At 38.9% G+C, this 24393-nt stretch overlaps 1 protein-coding gene across 13 annotated transcripts in view; it reads left to right on the top strand.

Annotated features, from left to right (window-relative positions):
- LOC132883485 (neurexin-1a-like) overlaps positions 1-24393 on the top strand; it is a 602912-nt gene that overhangs the window by 554766 nt on the left and 23753 nt on the right. For 8 of the 13 annotated variants that reach the window (XM_060917171.1, XM_060917165.1, XM_060917166.1 and 5 more), the window contains one exon: positions 4099-4186. In XM_060917171.1, coding sequence (XP_060773154.1) covers positions 4099-4186 — 88 coding nt within the window. The remainder of the gene's footprint in view (positions 1-4098; positions 4187-24393) is intronic. The other 5 variants (XM_060917172.1, XM_060917169.1, XM_060917170.1 and 2 more) reach the window with 1 other exon arrangement.

Below are 24393 nucleotides of genomic sequence, written 5' to 3'. Positions count from 1 at the left end.
AGATTTATTTCAACTATATATGTGGACCAAAAAAAAAAACAAAACGTTGATCACAAGTGTGATTAGCACAGTTTTACTTTTTGCTAATAAACTACACTCTTGTCCCTTTGAGGAAAATCTTGAAGGTTCTTTGTAGAACCCTACAACCAACCAAAGAGTTTTACTATCAAAATGTTTCCAAGTAGCACCCTGTTTAGAAACCTATGAAGCCTTCATTATCCACTGAACTTTTTTAAAAAGAATATAAAACCCTAAATCATCCTTCAGCTTGCCCATCTGGGGAACAAACAAAAAGGGTTCCTTGCAGAACCCAACATCAGACTGTTAGCCTATCAAATAACATTCCCCCAATTCAGGAATGACCCCTTAAATAACCTGTAAAGAAGGTTATATTTTTTTTTCTAAGAATAGAGAATGGGCGGCACGGTGGTGCAGTGGTTAGCGCTGTCGCCTTACAGCAAGAAGGTCTGGGTTCGAGCCCCGTGGCCGGCGAGGGCCTTTCTGTGCGGAGTTTGCATGTTCTCCCCGTGTCCGCGTGGGTTTCCTCCGGGTGCTCCGGTTTCCCCCACAGTCCAAAGACATGCAGGTTAGGTTAACTGGTGACTCTAAATTGACCGTAGGTGTGAATGTGAGTGTGAATGGTTGCCTGTGTCTATGTGTCAGCCCTGTGATGACCTGGGGACTTGTCCAGGGTGTACCCCGCCTTTCGCCCGTCGTCAGCTGGGATAGGCTTCAGCTTGCCTGCGACCCTGTAGAAGGATAAAGCGGCTAGAGATAATGAGATGAGATGAGAATAGAGAATCTTTAACAATCCTTCAGCTTGTCCATCTGTAGAATCCTACAATGCATCTAAGTGAAGCCCTTTTTGGAAGCTAAGAACCATTAATTACCACTGAACCCTTAAAGAGCCTTTGAGGAAGCCTCAAGAACAAAACTTGCCCCTCTGTGAAATCATGATAAGTTCTATGTAGAGCTGTAGACTGTTTCTCTTCATAGAATTTATTTTTGGAAACTAAGAATCCTTAATCTGAAGAACCCTCATGGAAACCACTGAAGAACACCCCCTTTAAAAAAAAAAAAAGACTGCTGAACTCAAAAAATGTTTTCCCTTTTCCTTCAAAAGGGAACCTTTAAACCCCATAGGTTCTACAACTTTCTCCTTCTACAACATAGCATTTGCCTTTCAGAGAACATTCCAAATTAAATGTATTTTGAAAGCAAAGTACCTTTAACTATCTACAGAACCCATGCTTCAGGCATGCTCTCTTGTATCCTATTAAAAATAACTTTTAAAATAACCAGTTTTGGTTCTGTTATGAAACTTTAGCCATTGTGGAAGCTAAGAACAAAGTGAAGAATGTTCTAATGGACACCAAAAGAACCAAACCTGTATGTAACTGGGTGTGTGGAACTCCCAATTATTGTTCCCTCAAATTTTCTTAACAGCTAGAACCAGGTTTTCATGTGAATGAAATATTTGATACTTGGTACACTCTTAGAAGAAGGAAAAAAACAGAGTTCTTGATGGGTTCACTGGATAAATAAAGGTTCTTCAGTTCATAAGGGTCCTGTTTGGAAATACATTATTGTAGAAACTTTGCCAAAGAACTTCCCAAAGAACCCTTCAAAATCTAAGCACTTGATTGTTGGGTTCCTGTCCTCACTCCTGTCTTCTACTTCATTTGGAGAACTTTAAGATTTGTAGAGAAAGGCTCAAAGGTGGACTAAAATAAGCCTCCTCCCCCTGGGTGGTGCCACCTTCAAAACCTTACCTTTTAGACGTTCCTTTCACCTCCACCAAGGACGGCAAAATTAGGTTATGGTTTGGTGTGATGAGGCCTGAATAAAATCACTATTCTTAAAAGAAGACCTACCTCACCAGTCCCCAAAGCATTCTGGGTAGTTACTGCACTCAATGCTAATTCAATCGAGCTGATTCTGCTGGGTCACTGAATCAGATTTGCGGTGCTCGCTGCCTGAGTGTTGACTTTGCATGACAGAATATTGATCATTAAGGTCAATGTTCAATGAGATATGAATTGTTTGTTCTGTCTTCTTTCCATGGGTTATATTTCAGGACTTCCTGGGAAAATGAATTTTCCTTCATATTTGCTTGTCTGTATGACACAGAACCACTCATTACTGCAGAAGATTAAATGATCTTTGACCTCCTGGAAAGAAACTGAAGTCATTATCATACAGAACACTTTCATTACAGGATGATAACTTATATATATGATAATTGTCTGTAATGGATTCCACTAAAATATCAGGAATTTTGGCGCCTGCCTTTTTTTTTAAACCATTTTATCCATTGGTACAGTACCAAGTTATCCCAGTTTGTTTTTGGACCCGCTTATGAGATAACTTTACTACTCGGAAGTTGATTATTTTCCTACAACAGCATGTTCTGAGATGTTTTATTCCTCTGATACTACAGTACTCTGCATATTGTTATACCTCCATCACTCGGTGGAGGAGGCAGTACAGTTCTGTGCATCTGTCCAAGATTCACACTCGCACAATATCTCAAGAGCAGCTGATTGAACATATACATGCAGGACTAATTTGGAATTTTCATTGTAACGAGCAGATGAACAGATTCGATTTTGGAAGGTCACAGCAAGGTCTCAAGTAGGTTTCTTCAACAGCTTCCTGCCTGGTTGAAGCATATTGTAAGGGTAATTCAGGCATGCAAATGAATATGAAAAAGGATGAGACTTGTTAGTGGCAAAGGCATCCCAGTCAATATCGAGTTCTACTTGTTTATTTCATGATTTTTATCCATTTGTAGTTGCAGTTGGAATGTCATGGAATATCCAGAAACAAGTTGGTTCCTGTTATCATTTCTGTTATCGCCACTAGAAACTTTCAACTTTGATGTGGTGTAAGAGCCGATCAGACAAATGAATAAATGATCTTTTCCATCCTGGAATTAACAGTGGTGTCTTTGAGAGCTGTAATCCCATCATGATCCCATCTCTGGAACACGTTCTATGTAGAATTGTATGTATAATGATCTATAAATCACATTCATATCATGTTATAATGCATTCATAAGGAATTATAATACACGCTTAAAATTATTTATAAAAATGCAGAACTTTGTAGATATGATGATGATGATGCATTATGATTCTTAAACATGACACGTTATATCACCACGCTCACTGAGCACATTATAACGCTGGTACAGTCTGCTGATAATGTGTTACGGTATAAGCACCACTTTGAATGCATTCTTTTAACAGTTTATCAATGCATTTTATGAACAATGCTAATGCCATTTCAGAAATAATTACACTCACTGGCTACTTTAATAGGAACTTGTTCTTGATTCTAAGATCCCTGTTCTTGGCTGCAGGAGTGGAACCTAATGTGTTCTTCTGCTGTTGCATGCTGAGATGCTTTTCTGCTCACCACGGTTGTAAAGAGTGATTATATGAGTTACTATATCCTTCCTGGCTAAAAGCTTGACCCAATGTGGCCATTTTCCTCTGACCTCTCTTATCAACAAGGTGTTTGTTTACACCCACAGAACTGTTGCTTACTTGATGTTTTTTTGTTTTTCGCACCATTCTGTGTAAACTCTAGAGACTGTTGTGTGTGAAAACCCCAGGAGATCAGCAGTTTCTGAAATACTCAAACCAGTCCATCTGGCTCAAACCAACACCCATACCACAGTGAAAGTCACACTTTGAGATCACAATGTTTCCTATTCTGATGTTTGAAGTGAACTTTAAGTGAAGCTCTTGATTTGTATCTGCATGATTTTATGCATCATGCTGCTGTCAAGGGATTGGCTGATTAGAGAACTACAAAAAAAAACAGCAGGTAGATGGGTGTTCCTAATAAAGTGGCTGCTGTGTATAATGCCTTATGAATGCATTATAACACATGAATGTGTTCAAAAGCCATTGTACATATGTGCAACACCATGATTCAGACTTTTGTGGATGAAAACAATGTCAGTGTATCCCTCAATAAAGTTTCCGCAATAATTATTGGTGTCGCTGGAGAAATCAAAAATAACTATTACCCAAGTATGTGTGTCCACAAATCTTTAAAATCATTCTCTTTTCATTTTTCCTCCCCCAGATGACGGACGATCCGTTGGTGGCGTCTGCTGAGTGTCCGAGTGATGACGAGGATATCACCCCGTGTGAGCCGAGCTCAGGTGGGTTAGGTTAGTCATCTCTTTTATTATTCCTTCCCTCTGGCCATATCTGTTTCTCCTCGTTTCTCAGCAGATCATCTGAACAACTGTACTATAATAATTCATCTCATTCTGAAAAATCAGATAATATTAACATTAATTCATGTCCAAAAAATATACATAACCCTGTCATTACAGGTTTATCAACACTGTCATAGTTTTTTTTTTAATAAAAATATTTTTCTCTAAGTGCCAGAGGAAAATTATAATAGGCATTCCATTAATTGTAATGATTGCGACTGTTAAGCTTTCATTGTGTAACTGTTATACTATAACACGACTGCATGTCAACATGCTGTAAATCTGTCACTGGTTGAATGTTAACAGCTGGCGATTGTCCACATAAGAAGTAATAAGATGAAAAGGAAATTTTGGTAGCACTTTATTTAAGACAGGCTTTCAGAATGCTACATGAAACCAATATAAGCTCATCATAACAATTGATGTAAATCTATGTAAACATTTATTGGCATTTATTCTAACAGGTGTCACTCCTCAAGACTGATTTATGTTATGTTTTGAAACAGACATAACACCTATGTCAGGCGACAAAGTTGTATGATGACACATTATAACACTGTTATATAGTGAGTTTTGGCTGTGTCAGTGCTATAATGTATCATAATACAACCTTATGTCAATCAACAGAGGTAAGCCTTTAAGGGAAGTCCTTAAGTCTTTAAATAAATTTGACTTAACACCTGTGTCATAAGGTTGTGTCATGATGTATTATAACACTTCCATGGTGAGCTTCAACTGTGCTAGTGCTATAATGTGTCATGACACAACCTTATGTCAATTGACGGAAGAAAACATTTCAGGGAAGTCTTTAAGTGAAGTTGACTTAACACTTGTGTCATAAGGTTGTGTCATGACATATTATAATACTTACATAATGAGTATCGACTGTGCCAGTGTTATAATGTGTTGTAACACAACCTTATGTCAGTCGACGCAGGTGTAATGTCAACTTCGCTTAATGGCTAAAGCATTCAAAGGTCTATATGATACCTGCATAAGCCTTTCAAGATTTACAACGTAAGCCTGCATAAACATGACATAAACTTACATAAACATAGTTAAATGGGTATTATAACAGGCTTTGGCTGCCATAAAGACTGCTTTAGTCTGAAAGTAAAGTTGGCATCAATCCTGTCTTTAGTGTCTAATGATTTTTCAAGTGACATAAGATTGTGTTATGATGCATTATAACATTATGACATTGATGGATACTTGAGTAAGTTTTGGTCAGATGACTAAGACGAACAAGTCAGCGTGGAAAGTGTTATAACACCACTTTATGTCTATTTATTCAGGTGTAAAGTCAACTTTAAATTAATGCTGACAAAGACATTTCATGACAGACGCTGCTTTCTGGTATAAGCCATTATAAGTACTTATGTAAATTTAAGTCTTCTGTCATGAAGAGCTTATGAAGGTGTTATGTAGCCATGTGAATATCGGCTTGAACTAAAGTGCTACTGAAATTTATAAGGGAACACCTTTCCCATTCTATCATGCTAATATTGACTTCACTTACAGACTTTATAAACCTTAATGTAACTTTATGTCCGTTGTCATAAAGTGCTGACAGAGCTTATGTAGCCTCATGAACATTTGCTTGAAGGGAAGACTATCCATGCTCAGGTGCTAATATGCACTTCACACAATGTGACCTTGCTTTTTGCGCTATTAGCAACATTAGCTTGAGGAATAAGTCATCCCTTATGGTATGTTAAAGGTTTTGTGGCATCTGCTACATTTGCTTTAATGCTTCATGCATGAGCATGACAAGTTATGGGGTGTAAATGAAGACAGAAGCCGTCAGGACAGAGCGAAGATAGCACCTTCATGCTTTTCAGTGTTCAGTTTCAAGTCTGTGATGTGCGGTGTGTCCCTGTTCTCATTAATTACGCAGAACGGTGGTTCTGGGATTTGGAATTGTGTTGTCGTATGTTTTCATCGGTTTACATGCTGATTACATACAGCATGCTCCTGGTGTGCTAATCTATGACTCTCTCCTCTGAGGAAAACAAACATTGAGGTTCTGGAGCACAATATCATAATTAACACTCTGGGGTCTGACGGTGAACATCAGTGGCTGTGCCATGGCATAAATCAACACATTTCAGGCATTCCAGAGTGTTTCATAGAGTTATAACTGGAATGACATGAATGCAGTAAGGAGGCTAGGTTCAAACGTGATCCCCCCCCCCCCACACACACACACCATTGTTCTATAAATATAGATTGTAAAAGAAACAAGGCTCAATTTTGCATGTACAATCTTCTTCAGAGGTTCACCTTTCAGAGACGATTCAAAGTAGACCCCATTTAGGAATCTACCCAAAGAACCTTTGATGATCTCATGATCCTCTCACGATTGTGACTGTGGCACCAACTAGGGACTGGGGTTACCATTTTTAACATATCCAAGACCCAGTTCACCAGGGATGGATTAGTAAATCTTGGGCTGCTGGATGAGAGCCACACCCCCAACCCTGCTACATTTAGTAATACCGAGAGCCATAAATGTCCCAACCTGCAATCCAAAAAAATAAAGCACCTACATTACTATGTTGGGTGGCATGGTGGTGCCTCACATCGAGAAGGTTCCATGTTTGAACCTCATGGCCAACAGGGGCCTTTATGTTTGCATGTTCTCCTTGTGTCTGCATGGGTTTCCTCCAGGTGCTCTGGTTTCCTCACCATCCAAAGATATGCAGTTAGGTTAACCGGCTACTCTATATCACCCATAGGTGTGAATGGTTGGGGGGAACTGCTCTACATCCTCGACATCCACCCTGGGTAGCTCTCCTGAGCTAGCTAACAAATCTGCAGTAAACAGTCAACTATGGCTGACATACAGTAAGAAGAAGATCACTATGTTAGGTATTTGAGTAGTCATGGTGCGATGCAGAAAGCAGTCTTACCTCAGACAACTGGCTTCTTTCTGGTTTTTCACCTCACTAACTTGTCGACAAAATCATCAAAGCCTATCACTTTAGCAAGCTCTGATACAATATGGAGTTATAGTCTTCCCATTTTAGGTTGTTTTTACTCTAAAGCATTTGGGAAGATGAATGATCTATTGCTTCTCATTTCTTTTTTCTTATCATCATGTGAGTTTATGGTTATCAATTTTTCCCTCTGCTTATCGAACCCCAGTTAACAGTTAGAACCTAACTGACTGCTCATTGGTTACAAATTCAGACCCCCACACCAAAAACACTGGAGATTTTGGCTAGTTAAGGGTTCTTAAAGAAGTTCTAATTGGAATCCCTCTCTCATATCTAAGTTTCTTATGAAACAATCTCTCAGTCTGTTGGAAAGACAGGTTTGGGAATTGTGGATATCATGCTGCAAACATCTTGCTAGAAGGTCTGCACTTTGAAGGAATAAGTCAGATGAAGCATAAAAAAAAGTTCCTTGCTCTTCTGGTTCCATATGGTGATGTGTCAAGTCAAAGTCCTTCTTGTGCCAGCACCTGGTATTCCCAGACAGTCTCCCATCCAAGTACTAACCAGGTCCTGAAGGCAGGGGTTCTCAACCTTTTCTGCTTTGAGGCCCACTTATTAATACTTGTAATGAGTCAGGACCCATTAAAAAAAGATCGCCAATTATTTTGGCTCATCTACTCTATTAGAATCTAATAATCTACTGTAGTGTGTATTAATGAAATGCAATATCACTCCTTGTTACAGATAGGAGCCCAGGAATTAAATAAATGCAATAAAAAACAAACTCTCATAGGACCTGGTTAGTACTTGGATGGGAGACTGTCTGGGAATACCAGGTGCTGGCACAAGAAGGACTTTGACTTGACACATCACCATATGGAACCAGAAGAGCAAGGAACTTTTTTTTATGCTTCATCTGACTTATTCCAGGTCCTGGGTTCGAGCCCCGGGGCCGGCGAGGGCCTTTCTGTGTGGAGTTTGCATGTTCTCCCCGTGTCCGCGTGGGTTTCCTCCGGGTGCTCCGGTTTCCCCCACAGTCCAAAGACATGCAGGTTAGGTTAACTGGTGACTCTAAATTGACCGTAGGTGTGAATGTGAGTGTGAATGGTTGTCTGTGTCTATGTGTCAGCCCTGTGATGACCTGGCGACTTGTCCAGGGTGTACCCCGCCTTTCGCCCGTAGTCAGCTGGGATAGGCTCCGGCTTGCCTGCGACCCTGTAGAAGGATAAAGCGGCTAGAGATAATGAGATAATGAGAAAAAACAAACTGTTTTGAATTGTAGGTATTGTATTTAAAACTGTATGGATGTGCCAGAAGCCAACATAAAACCATGCATGCAGGGCATTCTTCGTCAAAAGGGATTAATGATCCAAAGTGGAGTCTGGTCCATTAACACAAGAACTTACTGCCATGTTTGTGTTCAGCAAACAAGCAAGTCATTAAAACCAAGAAGTCCATTCAAAAGAAGTGGATATAGAAACCACTCAGTGGGATTAGGTCCTTACACGCTAACAAAGGATTTTTCCTATGAAAGAAAAATTTACGAGCTAAATTTGACATTAGTAGAATAAATTTTGATCCTATTGTAGCCGTAACCAAAATACAAAGACAATAGTTATGCATACTATTAATTAACTTAATGTGAAGATAATTAACAGATAATCAACATATTTCTTTTTTAAAGATTGTGTATATTTTTAGTCTTTTGTATTTGTAATTATTTGTATCTGTGCATGCACGACCTCACCAGCTCTGCTGATCAACTTATTATGTTTAAATAAATAAATAAATAAATAAATAAATAAATTTAATTCATTCATTCATTCATTATGAGTTGGAAAATTATCCATCCATTGAGTTCCCTGATATCGCAAACTACCTGGTGCTGCAGACATTGTTCTACACAGACAAACAGATGAAAACCTGGAAGAGCGGACCCGGCGCCATGGGGAGGCGAAAGGGGGCGTTGCCCCCTCGTGGCTACAACGGAGACTCAGATCACTTAATTGTTTTCTTATGAAAATATAATGTATTAATAATTTGCATTTTCAAATACGAAATATTAAGTGGTTGCGCATTGCACAAAAATACATTTCACATAAATCACTACTAAAACTGGCACGGTAGAACAAATCTGATTGGTTGTTATGACACTTACAAGTGCACTGTCTCCACAATATCCTGTAATATGCAGTCAAGTTTATGGGAGTAGTCTTTCCCCCACCAAATTAAACTAATTCAATCACAATATTGTGAATCCATTTTCTTTCTTTGTAGGCTAAGTTTATCTCCGTTTATGTTGGTGTATGTGTTCATATATGGTCCGCTTTGTGCGCAAATAGCGTAAGAATATGTGTCGTTGACGTCACCCCCCATGCAGCGGGGGTGAAAATTCATCACTTCAGAGTGTTTAGTCCCCTACACGCCTAAACTGGGATCGCGGATTAAGTGGTTAGCGTTGACTCAGTGCGAGTCAGGAAGGCTATTACTGGTGCAGCCGCGGGGTCTGTTGATTTTTTTAAATTATGATTTTGGCCGCCGAGCCAAGTACCTTAGACTTGCATTGACGTTTTGTTTTCATGCCGCGGAGCTATTTGTATGTATTTTAAATTTAAAGGACTTGCCTGTAGGTTTGTGTGTGTTGTTTTATGTTTGGCATCTTTCCAGTTGTAACGCGTGTCTGTAAGAAAATTGGAGGGGAGGGTTAACAGGTGGGCACGGGTGTTGATAAAGTGCAACTGCCCTGGTAATATGTCACATGATTTTCCCATACTAAAGCAACCTTCGGGGCCGTGGTTTTGTGGTTGGCGCAGTTAATTGTTTGAAACACGTTGTCAGACCGCCATCACTACTACACACTATATGAAAAATATTTGCCCCCTTGCGATTTCTAATTGCCCCCTTAGTAAACTGTTCCTGGCGCCGGGCCTGTGGAAGAGCATAGAAGAGTACAACTTTTAATATGTGGCTGGGTTAAAGATCTGGGGATCAGGACACTACAAGATAAATCCTGTATCGTTTTTGCCTGGGTAAGTAGGAGTTTCTGGGCTTTTTGTATGCGTCTTTGCGATGGTTGCTAGGATGCTACAAGTTTTAGTATTGGGTGTAAACAAACCACAGCCACTTGATACTTAATCCTCCCTGCTCTTCTCTTCCAGCAGGCATCACAGAGCCATATAATTTACCTAAAACGTATTTATTTATTCAGTGTGCTGTGTGTGTGTGTGTGTGTGTGTGTGTGTGTGTGTGTGTGTGTGTGTGTGTGTGTGTGTGCGCGTGCGCATGCGCGCGCAAGAGTTAAATGTAACAAAATAAAGGCTTGTTCTTCTTAATTTACCCACAAATGTATTTGTTCCACTTGAAAAGTATACAGCAAACCATGCAGCTACTGGATTTGGGATCCTACGACATCCTGAACTATTTGGCTTCAAACTTGAAAAAAATTTGCAGCCCACTAGATGGCGCTCCGCAGCCCACTAATGGGCCATGCCCCAGTGGTTGAGAAATACTGCCTCAAGGCACATCAGGCGGTGCCGATCTCCATTTCTATAGCCCTCAGCCTTTCATCTATTACATAGGGAGGGCTGGTCCTCTAGTAACTGTGAGAGTTTGACACCATTCTCACACCTGCATTGTGGTGTACATCAGTAGATGGCAGTAGGTACCATTTTTATGATGGTCTTTGGTATGACCCAACTGCAAGTAGAACTCACAATCTCCCAGTTGAGAGGTGGACATGCTAACCACTAGGCCAACTTGGTAATGTGCTAGAGTTTAATTCATGTAAGGGCTGTACCATTGAAAGTGTATGTTCTTTGATGTCCAGCTTTACATTCAGCTCCTGTGCTTCATGGTGAAGGATGTAGGCATTCATAACCACAGCGTCCAAGGTTATTCTTAATGGTGTGTTGTGTAACACTGGATCAGATGCTCAGGCAGGTCCACAGCTCATGTGTGTTGTATTCAATGAGAGTTTGAGCTGGAAAAGCTCTGAATTAATCCTGTTTCATTTCAAGGCTCCTCTTTGTGTATGAAGTTACATTAGGTAGAAGATCGTTTCTATCTAAAGGGATTGCAGTTGAAGACAAAAATGGGATAAATACACAGCAAAATCCCCACTGTTGAATTAACACCCAGAGTGTTGATTTAACACCCTACTGTGTTTATATATGTCTAATTGGACACAAATTAACTCCAAAAGTGTTAATTCAACACTGAGGAATTTGCTGTGTAATTAAATCCAAAAACATCCACAGTCCCTATTGATCTGAGCATAGCAATAAACCCTGGAATAAATTCTTGTCTGTCCAACAGTTATCAAAGACGCACACTTTTTGGTTTGTGAGATGAAAAGATAAGGTGGTGTCACACTTCTTGGAGATAAACTGAGGTCTGCTTGGTGGAGAAACCCATGAATTCGTGTTTCTCTTTGCAGATACAACATACTTTCAAAGTATCTTGTGCAAGGTCAAACAAGGACAGTCTGAGAGGTTTAGACACCCAGTTTTGTCCCTCTGAGAGTTGTGAAACACTTGCAGAAGCCTCTGAAAAAAGGATGGGGTGACTTGACACCAGCAGTGTGGCCCATTGGTGGGGGTGGGAGTGATGGGGAGTGGGGGGTGAGGGATTACTAACAGTGTATACTGATCAATATCTGGACTCAGCTCCACTTGGTCAATGTTACACCCATGTGTAAAGGATTGGATCCACTGCTGCCGAGAACGGGAAGGTGTCTAAAGTTTCCCTGCAGCTCGGAATGCTATTCCTAACTTTTGATATGAAAGTTACCTGAAATACCCTGGATTTGTCCAGAATCCCCCAAGATCTTGATCCAGCAAGGCCGACTGAGAGTAGAAGTAAGCCATATTTGCTTTTCAAGGAATAAATCCATAAAAATCACGCTCGGTTTTAGTAGCCAAGTCCAATTATTTGTTGTTAAAAATGGCATGAATTATTTTTTTACTATGAACCAAAAATAACACCAACTGTCTTAAAGTATGAAGAGGAAATAAGAATGATATGGGGCTGAAATCTTTCTCGCCCAGACTATGATTGAAGTAAACCTCCATCATGTATTGTTGTTTATTTCCATGAGAAGTTAACAGTTGTCTTCTGTGCTGATGTCACAGGGGGATGTTGTCATTGCTAGCACAAGTACATTTGTTTTTCTCCTATTAAATTCTTAATAGAAGAAAAGAAATTGACGATATCGGTGATAACAGTCAGGTTTTGCTATTAACTCTTTAGAATAGTCCAGCCATTGGTATAAATGTCCGACTCAAAGTCCTTATTCATTCATTCATTCATTCATTCATTTACAAAAATATGACCTTCCTTTGTCCAACCTGGGCACAAGTTCATATTTAACTGCATGAAAGTAAAACGTTCCCACTCACTCTACTTCCCACTTTTTTGTTCCTAGTCCTGATACATACCTTTAGTCTGAACCAGATTCCCTGTGAACCTTTCATCCAAGCTTTCTAAAAAGGAAAAAAAATGCACTTCTTGTTTGTATCTGCATTTGTATCTGTTTATCTGTCCATTGTGAATAATGCAATTGTATTCAGTTCCACAAAGAGATGGTATGATGTCATCGAGGTTTGTTCGCTTCTCAAGGTCAGTCCAGCAGGCTGTAGCTCAAAGACAACCCCCCCTCCCACCACCATCATCACCACTACCACCATCACCACCTCCTACTCCCAGCAGCAGCGCTATCAGCGATCGAGTGAGATCAATTCCTGGCTGTATTTATCATCACGCCCTATTTCTTTTACAGCCGGAAAAGCGCAGGTTCCGGTGGCGCAGAGGGTCGGAGCTAATCTTCCAGCAGGCACCAGATTAGATCGCAGTGCAGCAAACTGAACCTCTTAAACACAAGAAACCACAGTAAAGCCGAATCCCTGCCTCAGCAACACACTGAAGGACATGAACAAAACGATAGATGAGCGGAGTTTTAAATCTGCCAAATGACAAGTGTTGAAATATACAGTAGCATGTCAAACCTGACAACTGGAATGACAAATGAGCTGCGGGTCTACAAGCTCCAAGCAGTGTCAAGGCACAATAAGCTGACTAAATGTGAGTTACTGAAATATTCACTCTACCTAACGAAGGTGGGAATTTTTTTTGCTCCAACATTTCCTTTTGTGGTGGGTTTTAAGACAGCGCATTAATGAGAACCATAAATATTTTATCCGAGATTGCACAAGACGAGAGAGCTCAGAATTAGGGCTCAGTGAGAGGGGGGAAAAGATTAGTATGCTCTGTAGCTAGCTATGTAGGCTTCTACTTTAAATTCCCTGGCACTGAATATCTTCCTTTTTTTCTCCCTTCAACTATAATATACACCTCCACAAACCAACATGTTTTCTTCTACACATTTGCTTTTACTTTTTTTTCTATTTTCCCTCTGTTTATACTGTAGACTGAAATGGATTATAGCACAGTGCTAGTGAATTCTCAATTCTGGTCAGAAGGTGTTGATTAATATTCTAGAACAGCAGCTCTGACAGTAGTGCTTTATTGGTTCTTGGGTAACAGCTCGTTCACAGGGAATTTTACAGTACACATACTGTATAACTCTTGATATTGTGATTTTTTTTTCTGTAAGGAGATGCATACTTGCCAACTCAACTGATACATGCAGTAGTCTACCACTTTTGACAGGTGGATACCGCCGACCACTTTTAGTTCTAAAAACTCCCACATTACAAAATAATCAGTGAACACTGTTGGATTCACGCTTCTGATCTCATTTCAGATGTTTTCAGCACATGGGATATAAGTCTGTGGCGTCAAATAGTAATATTAAGTGAAGACGAGAGCCAATGAAACAGCGCTATAATGATGTTGAATCTAAATTGTATCACAGTACAGATCCCACTGGTCAAATGTTACTCCAATACAAGTGAAAGTTGTACAGTCAAATTTTTACTGAAGTTAAAGTACTGAAGTACTTGCTTTTTAAAATACTTAAGTATTAAAAGTACATTTTCTGTCAACACATCATTGTATTATTGCCACAATGCTTACAAAACCTAATGCTGTTACCAAAGACAGAAATGCGAATTCACAAAATGAACACATTCTGTGCCATCATGGTGGTTTAACGTTAAGCTAGCTAGTCAGTGAAACTCCACCTGACATGCTAGCAAACTCTTTTTAAACTCGAAATCATATTGGGTAGCTAATGTTACTAGAAAAGAAAGATTTCTGCATTCTGTTTATTTGGCAAAATTATGCTAAAACATTTCTGAAAGGACTTTAGATAAGTTAATGTTATTCATGTTAGTGTAACTCTATTTTTACATGCTAACTAACAGTGTCCAAGTTAACTAGCTATGTGTAAACATTAGCCGTGGACAAGGTTATGGCAACTTGGCGGGCAAACCCATAGAAAGTCATTTGACTAACCAGACTGCATAGCTATTGTAACATTATCACTAGCTCTAAAAGCACAGACAACTTCGTTGCAAGCTTTCTCTTGGAATAAAATGTTTACATACCTTAATATACTTCCGCAGGTCTGTTGGCGAGTTCCGCAGGCTGTGATGTGGTTCGTTTTCATCAAACAAAGCAAACATTTAAAATGAAACGAATCTTCAATCCTTTCAGAAAACTGAAACACGGGTTCATGGGCCATGGGTGCGTGTATTCCCCAGAAGAACTGCCTCCTTCCATTCTGCCATCAACTGATCATGTTCAAATAATGCTGCTGAGAAATCATTGATCTTGATTTTATACAGTCTATGAACATGACGTGACCCTAGTGATTACTGATAGACTGTCTCAGTGTCACTTGTGAAAAAATCAATCATGTTTTAGAAAAGGAAAGAAAAAAACATCCACTTTCAAAGCTGCTTCATGGTAACAAGTAATGAGGACCTTGATAGGAATGTAGTGGAGTGAAAAGTACAATATTTGTCTTTCAAATGTATTGAAGTTAAAGTCATAAGTTTAAAAAAAAATTAATACTCAAGTACAGATACTCAAAAAGTGTACTTAAGTACAGTACTCAAGTAAATGTACTTCTTTACTGTCCACCTCTGCATATTACAATAAATCGTGGCAGTATTTATAAAAACCAAACATGCCCTGGTGATGATGAACAATAAAACTCCAACGGAAAAAAACATCTGCTATAACAACAAGTTCAAGATGACTTGGTTGTCGGATCATCTAGCATCAAAGCATTGAGCCGAGGTGCAAAGCAGCATTTTGTGAAGTATGTCGGTCCAGTTTCTTGATCAATTTTCTTCAAATATGCCACTCAGAATGCAGGAGGATGCACCATTTTACACTGAGCATACCCCCAGACCCCCCTAGAAGGGTGCTGCGCAACCTGATCTACCACTTTTAATTCTCTGGGGGTTGGCAAGTATGGAGATAATTTATTTAATACTCATGAGAGGAGTCCCTAGAGTCAAATCCTTGTAACAATCAGAGGTAAAGGCGGAACTTTAAAGGAACAGTCCACCGTACTTCCATAATGAAATATATTCTTCTCTGAATTGAGACGAGCTGATCCGTACCTCTCCGAGCTTTGTGCGACCTCCCAGTCAGTCAGACGTGCTGTTACTCCTGTTAGCAATGTAGCTAGGCTCAGCATGGCCAATGGTATTTTTTGGGGCTGTAGTTAGATGCGACCAAACTCTTCCACGTTTTTCCTGTTTACATAGGTTTATATGACCAGTGACATGAAACAAAGTTCAGTTACACAAATTGAAACGTGGCGATTTTCTATGCTATGGAAAGTCCGCACTATAATGACAGGTGTACTAACACCTTCTGCGCGCTTCGACAGCGCATTGATACCTTCACTCAGGAGTGAAGGTATCAATGCGCTGTCGAAGCGCGCAGAAGGTATAGTAAACAGGAAAAACGTGGAAGAGTTTGGTCGCATCTAACTACAGCCCCAAAAAATACCATTGGCCATGCTGAGCCTAGCTACATTGCTAACAGGAGTAACAGCGCGTCTGACTGACTGGGAGGTCGCACAAAGCTCGGAGAGGTACGGATCAGCTCGTCTCAATTCAGAGAAGAACATATTTCATTATGGAAGTACGGTGGACTGTTCCTTTAAGTTACACAGAGGAATTTACACTTCACCATTTCTCGGTAATGTAACAAGCTGCTTTTTGGAAAATAGCTACCGTACATAGCTATAGCTGTAAAATAGCTAAAATAGTAAAATACAGTAGCTGTAATCTTAATGCTAAGGTTGATGTTATACTTTCTTGAAGCAGCTATATTCTCAGAATAATGAACAACCAAAAAAATAACACTAAAACATCTCATTTTGTACATCATATTTAAAAAAAATCCATTTATTATTAGTGGTCGATTACATAAAGCGTTCGCTGTACAAGTCCCTGTGAATGAGCTGTTACAATGAAAATGGAAATTATTTGCCTTACACATGAACCTATTGTCAGAGCTGCTATTATAGGAAATTAAGCAATGTTAATTCTGACCAATCAGAATCCACAATTCATTCATGTTCAAAACAACATTACTCGTGCTATTTTAAAACATAAGTCATGACAAGAACTATGTTTAAGATGTTGTTATGGTGGTGAAAGATGCCGCACCCCAAGAAACCCCACCATCCTTGATTCTTGGTTCATGAAGCTAGAACTGCATGGAGCTATAGGTTTTGTGTGCATGAAAATGGAGTGATGATGCTTGCAAAAGTCCTGCATGCACATCACATGATTGTTTGGTTCTCTCTTTTTTTACCGCCATCCTCCTGTTTGTTGAGCACCTGCATTGCTCCTCTGCTGTCACGTAGAACAAACAGAATGTATACACTCACTGGCGGTTCACTCCGGTCTGAACTAACATGAGGGAAGCGCTGAACCGTGAAATTCACATTTCGGACTGAGTCGATGACAAGAAGGGAATAACAGTAATAAAAACACAGCGAGTGTTTGCCATTTCTCCGAATAGTATTCACCAGGAACCAAAGTTCCAGACACAAATATAATTCACTGCAACAGCAGGAGTTTGAGAAGATGATTGTAAAAGCCGTATATAGTCAGAAGGTGTTGATTATTTTCCAAAAACAGCAGCTCTGACAGTAGTGAAGCTGCAAAGGTTGATGTTAATGCACTCGTTCTAAGAATATAGCATTTCTATAGTAACAGCCCATTCACAGGGACTCCTACACCATATGATCTACATAATCAAAGGCTCATAGACATGTAATGATTCACCAGATTCACAATTTGATTCGATTCACGATATTGTGTTCAGGATTCCATTTCCTGACAATATATTTGAAAAAAAAATTAAATGAAGAAACTTGTATGACCAAATAAATGTAACATTTATTTTCCCATTCTTTATTAGAGCTGTATTACTTCCGCCTATGGTGAAGTCACGTGCATTCCTGATATTGCGCGTTATTGTACCCTCAGCTGTCCAAACAATGGAATTACAGTGAGGAAAAACAAAGAGATCATGTATCCTGATAATGGTCACGATTCATATTTTATTTCTTCTATTTGATTCGTCATAAATTTGTATCACAATGTATCATCACATGATATAACTTTACATGCCTAAAAGCTAATATGTTGTTATTTAACAAGGAAAAATAATATTTTATATGTTGATGGTTTCTGTAAATGTTTAACATTTATGGAAGGAGTCTCCCATTTCAGTGTTTTGTAACAGTCAAGATCTTCTCTAAAGTAAGTGATAACAGGAACTGCTTTGTTTCTGAAAATTAAATGTAGCTATGAATGGATAAACGTACCAGGTGTTGTTCTTGAATTAATTCTTAATTGTAATTATAGGAAACATGCTGTGGTATAAGAGGAATAAAACACACCAGTACATGCTGTTAAAGAAAAAGTAAAATAAAATTCAGGGTGGCAACAGGAACTCTGCTACATCACCACCTATCCTGATGTTGTTGATTATTTTCCTATAACAGCACTCCCTTATTAGCATTCTCTTATTTTTGACTGAACGCTTCTTAATGAAGCTTTTTACAGCACGGTGGTGGAGAGGTTAATGTCACATTTAAGCCACATACATAAAAGGAAATTCATGGCGAGTCAGCATGAGTGTGTATTTACGATTTACTTGTTTTATGGGCTAATAAAAAAGCGCAAGCGTCTATAAACACAGCCGATTGCTCCATCTAGACGGTGCAATGGTGAAACGTGCGCAGAAAAAGTAATGAAATCTTTTAAGCCAATGCTCTCTAACCTCCAATCAGCAACTTTTCCACAGCAATCTGCTCTCAGATATATAAATCAGAGTGTTAATACTTAACCAGAGCAACAATCATACCAAAGGTTGTCAGGTTGCTGACCTTTATCAGTCTATCAGAAAGGTTAATAAGGAGATTGAACTTTAACACACTGGAATGTTCAGATGAAGATCTGATTGGAAAACATATTAGTCAAAGGAATGTTTGTTTACGTGACAAATTAGTGCTGACAAGAAAAAAATGTGAGCTAATTAGTGAATGAAGCTAACATGGCTTGGGAAAACCCTTCACATGGTTACATTCTGATTTTACCTCTATATACAGCATTTGCATAAATATTCACACCCCACCCCACCGCCTTTGTAGTGTCACAACCTGGAATTGAAATTGATTTCAATGGTATTTTGTCATGGATTTGAACAAAATAGCCTATAATGTTGAAATGAGGGGGGCCGTCATTGTGATTGCATAAGTATTCACGCCTGTGAATAAGTATAAACTTCGAAATTAGTTACCATCAAAAGCCATATGCTTAGCTGAATGGAGTCGATCTGTGATTTGAGAATTTACGAAACAAAAAGCAATGTGAACACCAAGGAGCTATCAAAAGACATCTGGAAAATTCATCTATCCATTATCTGTAGTCGCTTATCCTGTTCTACAGGGTCGCAGGCAAGCTGGAGCATATCCCAGCTGACTGTGGGCGAGAGGTGGGGTACACCCTGGACAAATTGCCAGGTTATCACAGGGTTCATCTAGAACAAAGTTCTGGAAAAGTATCAATCAGGGTTTGATTATTTAAAAATATCCCAAAATGATTCATTATTTAAAAATGGAAAGAACACAACATGACTACACCCCCAACAAAATTCCACCATGAATATTTTCTGAAATGAAATATGTTTCTCTGTTACATGGATCTCAATCAGGAGGAATGTTTTAGGATATTCACAGCTAGAACCAGGATTACAAACAAAGTTGATTAGAATTACGTCCATTTCACTGTGGCATGTAGGTATTGAATGGGGGAGGAGGGAAATCGCTCTTAGCTAGCAAGGTGTTTCACATCTTTAGGCAGACTACATTTATTAAACTGACTCTTTGCACAATATATTTTTTGTAATGTTAGAAAGTAATGTAAATAAAACATTTCCATGTCATTTTGGTGAAATATGCAGTACTGTGCAAAAGTCTTAGGTCCCCTTTTTTTCATACAAGCTTTGTTATAGATTTCTATTTCATGGCTTCTACATTATCAAGTCAGTACAGAAATACTTTAGAGTCCAAACGTTTATTTTCCAGCACAAAATTAAATGTTACAGAAAAAATTTTTGTATCTGAGCAGCATATGACATAAGAGACCACTTTTCAGGTTAAAAAAGAAAACATAATGAAAGCTACTGGGTTTTAGTGCAAAATTAAGACACAAGTGTGACAGTCAAAGTGTTCAGAAAACCAGTAAAACCTACAGCTCATTTCCTTATAAAACTGCCCTCATTGTACCTGACACTATGATTTTTATTTATTTTTTTTTTTTAAGCAAAGGGTCATCTCACACCAAATATTGACTTTGTTTCATTTATTATGGCTTACTGCTGTTAATAGTATTTTTTTTAATATTGAAACATATACTTTCATTATTTTTAAGACATTTTTGGTCTCCAGCATTTCTTTACATGTGCCGTAGACTTTTCCACAGCACTGTGCAAAAGTCTACAGAAAATGGTGGAAAATGGAGGAAAATGGTGGTCAGTATATGTCAGCTCATGTATCCAAAAGCCTCAATAAATGAGTAACTCTAAATTTCCAGTTCCCAGATTCCTCATTGGGGCTTAGAAACACTTCCATAAATGACCTTTGTTATAAAATTCGAAACAGCTGCTCTCAGGTGACTGATATTAAAATAAGCCCTAAATGTATTCATCGTAAAAGTGATGGCTTTTGTCTTCAATTTTTGCATAGATAATTTCAGCTACATTAACTGAGCACATGTATAAGGCACAGAACAAAAACAGCTACAAAAGAAAGAAAGAAAGAAAGAAAGAAAGAAAGAAAGAAAGAAAGAAAGAAAGAAAGAAAGAAAGAAAGAAAGCACAACTTTATTCATCACATGCTTGTGAAATTCCTCTCTGCATTTAACCCATCTGAAGCAGTGAACACACACATGCACACACACACGAGCAATGAGCACACACACATACCCAGAGCAGTAGGCAGCCATGCTAACAGCGCCCAGGGAGCAGTTGGGAGTTAGGTGCCTTGCTCAAGGGCACCTCAGCCGAAGGTCGTCCCATATTAACCTAACCGCATGTCTTTGAACTGTGGAGGAAAACGGAGCACCCGGAGGAAACCCACGCAGACATGGGGGAGAACATGCAAAGTCCACACAGAAAGGCCCCTGCCAACCGCTGGGTTCAAACCCAAAAACTTCTTGCTGTGAGGTGACCATGCTAACCACTACACCACTGTGCCGTAACAATTGTCCTTTTTGTTTTTGAAACATATATGTTTATATATAAATATATAAAATTTTTATATATAATATAAAATGTCAAAGAAACAAACATGCAATTAAATAATGACTTATTTATATAATTAATGAATAACTCAATCAATCCAGAAATAAACTAGAAGGGCACTTGGTAGAGTCCATACCTCTGCCAAGCCACATACTAAAGTATCTGCAAAAAAAGTCCTGGATCCGCAGACATATCTGGATTTACATTAAAATCTATTCAATTGTTCCTTGGCCCATGGCTCACCTTTCATCCAAATTTCATCCAAATCCGTTCACTACTTTTTGAGTTACATTGGGAACAGTTAAACAAACGAAGGCAAAAACATAACCTCCTCCAAGAAAGTTGGTGGAGGTCATATGAACAGAAAGAAAAGCTTAAAATAAAAAAAGAAAAAATTAAAAACCTTAACTTCTACCCCATTCAAATTAAATAAAATTTAAAAATAAATAAAATATTTATGATTAATAATAAATACCAAATGCCAAATAAACTCTAGACTTTTGTACACTTTTATATTCTTTTGTTTTCTCTGTAAAACCCTGGTACAGCTTGCTAATATTCTCTGAAACACTTTTCCAGAGTTTAACCTCACGATATAGAAACAGTCGGAGTGGCGAGAAATCTTGTAGCCGAGCAGTAATCCTGCATCAGCTGAATGAAGTAACTGTGATGGACTAGTATGCCTTCCAGAGATCAGTCAGATATATTGGAGCTGGGCCAATCAGGGCTTTGAAGGACAAAAGCGAGATTTTATAGTCAATATGAACCGTAATAGAAAGCCAATGTAAATTGAAGAAGACCAAAATAATATGCACGGACTTCCTTTTCCTGCGAAACAACCTGATGCCTGCGTTCTGACCTGGCTGAGACAGAATACAGGGCAGATTGCAGAGATTTCTTAATATCTAGCATGTTTTATACTAAATACTATGAATATTTCTGATAACAGATTTAAGGAAAGTTTAACTGCTATTTCAAGGTTTTGCCAGTTGTAGCTTGAAGCATTAACATCAGTACAAAAAAAACACTGATATTCCAATATATGAATCCATCCATTATCCATAACCACTTATCCTGTGCAGGGTCTGGGCAAGATGGAGCCCATCCCAGCTGACTATGGGTGAGAGGTGGGGTACACCCTGGACAAGTCGCCACATCATCACAGGGCTGACACATAGAGACAAACAACCATACACACTCACGTTCACACCTACGGTCAATTTAGAGCCACCAGTTAGCCTAATCTGCATGCCTTTGGGCTGTGGGGAAAACCGGAGCACCCGGAGGAAACCCACACAGACGGGGGTGGTATGCAAACTCCACACAGAAAGGCCCCTGTCAGCCACTGCTCTAACTCAGAACCTTCTTGCTGTAAGGTGACAGTGCTAACCACTACACCACCATGACATCCATATTCCAATATATAATATCATTTATAAATATATAAAGTACAACCCTGATTCCAAAAAAGTTAAGACAAAGTACAAATTGTAAATAAAAACAGAATGCAATAATTTACAAATCTCAAAAACTGATATTGTATTCACAATAGAACATAGACAACATATCAAATGTCGAAAGTGAGACATTTTAAAATTTCATGCCAAATATTGGCTCATTTGAAATTTCATGACAGCAACACATCTCAAAAAAGTTGGGACAGGGGCAATAAGAGGCTGGAAAAGTTAAAAGGTACAAAAAAGGAACAGCTGGAGGACCAAATTGCAACTCATTAGGTCAATTTGCAATAGGTCATTAACATGACTGGGTATAAAAAGAGCATCTTGGAGTGGCAGCGGCTCTCAGAAGTAAAGATGGGAAGAGGATCACCAATCCCCCTAATTCTGCGCCGACAAATAGTGGAGCAATATCAGAAAGGAGTTCGACAGTGTAAAATTGCAAAGAGTTTGAACATATCTATAGTGCATAATATCATCAAAAGATTCAGAGAATCTGAAAGAATCTCTGTGCATAAGGGTCAAGGCCGGAAAACCATACTGGGTGCCCGTGATCTTCGGGCCCTTAGACGGCACTGCATCACATACAGGCATGCTTCTGTATTGGAAATCACAAAATGGGCTCAGGAATATTTCCAGAGAACATTATCTGTGAACACAATTCACCGTGCCATCTGCTGTTGCTAGCTAAAACTCTATAGTTAAAAGAAGAAGCCATATCCAAACATGATCCAGAAGCGCAGATGTCTTCTCTGGACCAAGGCTCATTTAAAATGGACTGTGGCAAAGTGGAAAACTGTTCTGTGGTCAGACGAATCAAAATTTGAAGTTCTTTATGGAAATCAGGGATGCCGTGTCATTCGGACTAAAGAGGAGAAGAACGACCCAAGTTGTTATCAGTGCTCAGTTCAGAAGCCTGCATCTCTGATGGTATGGGGTTGCATTATTGCGTGTGGCATGGGCAGCTTACACATCTGGAAAGACACCATCAATGCTGAAAGGTATATCCAGGTTCTAGAGCAACATATGCTCCCATCCAGATGACATCTCTTTCAGGGAAGACCTTGCATTTTCCAACATGACAATGCCAAACCATATACTGCATCAATTACAGCATCATGGCTGCATAGAAGAAGGGTCCGGGTACTGAACTGGCCAGCCTGCAGTCCAGATCTTTCACCCATAGAAAACATTTGGCGTATCATAAAATGGAAGATACGACAAAAAAGACCTAAGACAGTTGAGCAACTAGAATCCTAAATTAGACAAGAATGGGTTAACATTCCTATTCCTAAACTTGAGCAACTTGTCTCCTCAGTCCCCAGACGTTTACAGACTGTTGTAAAGAGAAAAGGGGATGTCTCATAGTGGTAAACATGGCCTTGTCCCAACTTTTTTGAGATGTGTTGTTGTCATGAAATTTAAAATCACCTAATTTTTCTCTTTAAATGATACATTTTCTCAGTTTAAATACAGTATTTGATATGTCATCTATGTTCTATTCTGAATAAAATATGGAATTTTGAAACTTCCACATCATTGCATTCCGGTTTTATTTACAATTTGTACTTTGTCCCAACTTTTTTGGAATCAGGGTTGTAAGAGAAAATGTGCTGATTGGTTAACAGAGAGTTCTCACGAAAACAGAAATTCGAGCCATGTTACAATGATTGAAAAGAAGAAGATTTTTCTTATTCATTTTTTCTTAAAATGATGAGTTATTATCATTGTTTTTTATGAACTAAGGCATTCCAAAAACACAACCTTGAGGGATGCAATTTTGCTTTTTTCTCTCTTTGTTTTATAAAATGCTCACAATTGGCTATATAAAATATTCCTATATCAATAACCAATAAACAGTGGTTTAGAACAGGGGTTCTCAACCTTTTCTGCCTTGAGACCCACCTATTCATTCTTGTAACGAGTCGGGGCCCATTAAAAAAGATCGCCAATTATTTTGGCTCATCTATTCTATTAGAATCTAATAATCTATTGTAAAGTGTATTAATGGGATGCAACA

Source organism: Neoarius graeffei, chromosome 3 (assembly GCF_027579695.1).
Source record: "Neoarius graeffei isolate fNeoGra1 chromosome 3, fNeoGra1.pri, whole genome shotgun sequence".
NCBI classification, from domain to species: domain Eukaryota; kingdom Metazoa; phylum Chordata; class Actinopteri; order Siluriformes; family Ariidae; genus Neoarius; species Neoarius graeffei.
This window is presented reverse-complemented; position numbering and strand designations above follow the sequence as displayed.